The sequence below is a fragment of the Lissotriton helveticus genome, chromosome 2_2, assembly GCF_964261635.1.
Source record: "Lissotriton helveticus chromosome 2_2, aLisHel1.1, whole genome shotgun sequence".
In the NCBI taxonomy this organism is placed as follows: Eukaryota; Metazoa; Chordata; class Amphibia; order Caudata; family Salamandridae; genus Lissotriton; species Lissotriton helveticus.
The window spans coordinates 516,100,634-516,105,415 of record NC_136060.1 but is presented as its reverse complement, the minus strand read 5'-3'; the positions used below and the strand labels follow the sequence as shown (position 1 = coordinate 516,105,415).

General features: G+C 44.2%; 1 protein-coding gene across 1 annotated transcript; it reads right to left on the bottom strand.

Annotated features, from left to right (window-relative positions):
• Positions 1-3,738: 3,738 nt before the first annotated feature.
• LOC144821927 (small nuclear ribonucleoprotein Sm D3) lies at positions 3,739-4,390 on the bottom strand. The gene has a single exon (XM_078679077.1). The coding sequence runs from the start codon at positions 4,300-4,302 to the stop codon at positions 3,922-3,924; it is 381 nt and encodes a 126-aa protein (XP_078535203.1). The 5' UTR covers positions 4,303-4,390; the 3' UTR covers positions 3,739-3,921.
• Positions 4,391-4,782: the final 392 nt, after the last annotated feature.

The window sequence follows — 4,782 nt, the reverse complement described above, 5'->3', positions numbered from 1 at the left end:
AGATTGTCACGCACACTCGCCTCTCTTTCTAATGTCATTACCTGTTCTCATTCTTGAGTTACTAGTAAATTTTTACTCCTATGCTACGCCAAACCATGCATTTCAATAGACCTATAACCTTCTCTACTGCCTTATATTCACTTTGCGATAACACTCTCCAAAGCTGCTTACAGATGTCGTGATCACATTCCGTTCTGTTCTCCTGCCAAGCACAGTGACGGCTCCTGCCACTGTTAACGTGAGCAAATATAGTTTGTGTTTCCAAATATTAAAAAGGGTGGTCTTTAACCGCATCGCTGCGGCGGCTTTTCCCGCTGTACGCGGTAATTTTGAAATTACCGCGTTAAATGACGAGCTCAGCTCGTCATGAGCATACGGCAAGCAACGCTCATGACGAGCTGCGCTCGTCATCAGCCTGGAAGGTGTTAAGATATTGGGCATCTACATAACATAAATCACACTGCAGTAGAGGTAAAGGTTGTGGTCTTCAATTTCTTACTAAACTCTGGAAAGGGACATTGTTAATAAAGAAATCAGGGAGGATTTTCCGTAGCCTGGGGCCGACCACTAAAGGCTCCTAAAGCCTGTCATTTAAAGTTAGTGTCACACACCTCAGAGCTATGGGTCCCTTCTCTATCATAGAACTTGTTATTGGAGTGTACATCGTACAGCTGATGTACAGGTATGTGGTCCTATACTTCACAAGTCGACATTCAGTCCTCTGGTTTTTGCTGTTGTCCTGCAGAGGTTGTGCCTAAGCGGCCGGATGTGATCAAGCGACTTCATGTCAGATGCCAGTTCTGCTTATTGCCATCTGAATGCGTCTGATGTGCCTCTGAAAAAGCGCATCGACACAGCAATTGGTGTAATGCACCCTATCAATAATTGTCTTTTTGTTTTCAAGACCTTCTGATCCAATTGCTTATAGTTGTATATTCTGTCCGATCACGCACCTGCATTAGGCTCTCATGCTGCAGTGACTGAGGCGGATGGTGCAAAATCGCTTTCTGTGTGTCAAAGTGAAGAAGAGAGAAAGAGACGGAGGCCCTTATCGGATGGGAAGATGACCACAGGTATTGTTGCTAATCAGCCACAAAGCTGTTAATCTTCATAAATAAGACAACCCTGAAGCACTTTGTGGTTCATTTTCTTTTCTTTGCCTGTGTTTATAACTGGTGTTGATGACCCTACTGGAATCTTCTATGAAGTTTGAAGCAGCACACTGTGGAATATTAGGGAACAATGTAGACCCTAATAAAACCTGTGTCCTGACAAGACCTTTTCTGAAGAGAATAAAATTAAGAGTCTATCCTACTTTGGAAAAATCGAAACGTGATGATAAAAACTGGTTTAAATGAAACTGTGCATAAGGTCACAGTTTTAATGACCCATTCATATGCGTTAAAACAAATCGACATAGCAGGACAATTAAAGTGCTAATGGGCGGATTTATATGAACGGATATAAAGGCCAGACTGATGGGAGGACTAACTGCGTTCCGATCGTACTCATGAGGCTCTCCCCAAAAAAAACACACCTTAAAATGAGCACGCTGTGGCTAAACTGTACTGCACCATTAGACTCTTAAGTTTTCATTATTTCAAGCCTTGTGCCAAGTCCTGAGAAGGCCTGATTAGAATCGGCCAAAATGGGTCAACGCTCATTCCAAGAGGATTCCTGAGTGTATCAGGCACAAAGATTCATTCACAGAAAATGTGGACTATAAAGGAATTGTCCAGGCCTTTTGTGGCTTTTCCTGAAATATTGGAACTATCCTTGGGGTGTTCTATGAACATTTGAATTGAGTGGGGGCCCTGTCCCTTTCCGCTCCTCTCTCCCCTATATAAATTCAAAACAAGGATTGTGCAATGACATGGAGTTGCAAATATATTTTTTCTATTTTTGTAAAATAAATTTGTAAATGCTCATTTGTTCTCTTTATCCTCATTTTTCCTGATGAGTTAATGAATGCTCTGTGGCTACACCTTGTGATTGACATACGTATTAAGATTAAGTAGGAGATTTCACAAATGTATGATCTGCTTTCAATAGTGAGTGCTCCCTCTATTGTTGCACCAGTAAGAAATGTTTAATCCGTCCTTACAGAGGATTCAGTACATAAGTTTATATTAATTCACTGGAAAAAAATCAAAGGTTAAAAGGACGTTATAGTTAGGTGAAGATATGTCAGTAGCGGTCACCACTAGGTAGTTATAGTTAGGTCTGTTTTTCCATAGACAGAGCGTTTTTTGGTTTGCTAATAACTTTGGCCCCGTTCGACGAATCCTCACAAAACTTTCCAAAAACAAAAAGTTCATCCACCTCAGCTCTTCCTGTAAAGTTTTGGGGTGATCCGTCAAACAGAGACCAGAATAAAGGGGGATCCCAAAACATAAAATCCCCAGACACTTTCCGTAGACTCCTTTAGCCCTTTCGACGCGGCCGGAATTCCCCCGTGGTGCGGGCGAATTGCACGCTTGCGCGGATCCGACGGCTGCCCGACGCACACGGCTACTGTGACGTCGGACAGCCGGGGTGACGCTGCCCAACACATGCAAAGGGTTAGGACAGGTTATAGCAAAAACAGTTGAACAGTATTACACCTAATTCGGTAGGAAGCTATATCTTGTTCCACAGATTGTGCTTTTTGTGATTTGGTGTTAATTGTTCACTAGTTTTTGAGATATTAAGGGTGAAATATAATTGTTTTTTTTGTCAGTTGGGCTTGCAGGAATCTCGCGAGCCTCCTGTGAGAGCGTGAATTTAAAAATGGAGACCTGTGATTGGTGGAGAGGCACATTTTTCCCATGAGCCTTCATGCTCCTGAAAGAGCAAGTGCTCTGATTCGCTGGCCGATAGAATTTTAGAATTGAAATAGTAGCCATCATTGTTTTCTGTGAAAAATTTGAGGTGGTATGGACATTATGTTAAAAAAACTCTATAAGGGGGCAGCAGAAAGGTATGCTGTCCCCTTAGATTTAGAGAGGAGGCGTCTACGGAATAACTACCGTGAAGAAAATAATTATATATTGTTTTTAACTAGTTTTTATGATCTTGCGGGACTCTCACAGGATCATGAATAGTAAAAAAGAGTAGATGAGTTCTCAATACACTCTACTAGTAGGAATGTATGTTGTGGTCCTTTTTTTTGAGAGGAGGTGGAAGTTTATCGTGCTGGGCTGCTGGTCTCTCCTGCCAGTATCTACATCACTGACCTTTGTTTGGCCACAGTTTTGAACATTATTCAGGGTGGTGATCTGCTGCAGGTGCGGCCGCTGGGGACTGCTTGTCCCGCAACCTCCTGCACCACCCTAAGCATCATCCTCACCTGTGTGCCAGCAGTGCAATAAGAGCCGTCACAGTCCTGCTGTTCGGGGGCTGCGCTTTCATCGTGTTGGGCTGCTGAGCTCTCCTGCCAGTAACTACATCATCAGGAGCCACTGACCTATGTTTGGCCACAAGTTTGAACATTATTCAGGGTGGTGAGCTGCTGCAGGCGCTGGGCACTACTTGTCCCACACCCCCCTGCGCCATCATCCTCACATGTGTGCCAACAGCGATATACAAGCGTGTCACAGTCCTGTGAAGCCAGGGCCAAGGGCAGGCCCGTCTTTGGCCAGAAGAGGCTATGCTGGGCCTGGTTTCTTGGCTCGCCACATTAGCAGGTATAATCTCATGAGTCTTCTGGTGTCTATAACCCTGCATGACCTCATTCTCTGTGGATTCTGCTTTTTTTTTTTTTTTTTTAGGGAAACAGATTTATTAAATCAAAACCCTGGGACACGTTTAGTGAACAGTTCACAAAATAAAACTTGCATTAAAAAAAAACGATTCTTGAAAACTTTCCTTCTCATTCAAAGAGCAATTTAGTAAACAAAAACCCTAAACAATTTATATAAAAAAAGTCTGCAACGGAATAAGTTATCGTCGTTTCTGGAAAATATTTCCTCTTCCCATTCCACGACCTCTTCCTCGTGCGGCCACTTGGGCTTTGAGGATGGCAGCCTTCCCTCTCCCCGCACCAGAGCCCTGGTTTTTGTTTTTCATGCTCTTTAACATGGGCGCATTTTTTAACATGTCCGGTAGAATCAAGAACCGAATTTTGCTGCCTCGAATGTAGACCTGTTCAAGCTGTGCTACTCTGCCATCTCTGTATGTAACTGTAATGTTGGACATCTGGCAATTCATGTTGTCCTCTGCCTCAATGAGTTTGCCGCGGTACACCTCCCCGGTATTGGTCTCGCATGTTATGACGTGGCCTTCTGCTTCATGCAGCACTTTGATGGGAACACCAATAGACATATCTGCAGAGATTAGATTCAAAACCGTTTATCTTTCTTCTCTCCGGCGTGGCTCCCGCTCTACGAACTAATGGCGTCGTTGAAAATCCCAGAAAAGTGGATTCTGCTTTTGAGACCTTATTGACCATGTGATTCTGGAATTCCTTGCCTGACAAATGTATCACATGCCTATCATTATTTGCTTCTACCATTATGGCGAAAAAGAAGGCTCCTGGTCTTGACTCTATTACTACTCCTCTTAGTAAACCTACCTCATGTTGGCGCGGGCCATTAATGTTGACAGTGGAGAGATCGCGCTTACAGAGAGGAGGTTGTCCTTAACCCCTTCCGTGCGGGGGTAATTCCCCCGCTGTGCGGGGGGGTGCGCGCAGCGCCCCTATGCTCATGACTAGCTCAGCTCGTCATGAGGCACGGCGCTCATGTGCTCAGACCACACCCGTTCCCGTGGAACGCTCAGCACAGCAGGGGAATTATCTCCGTG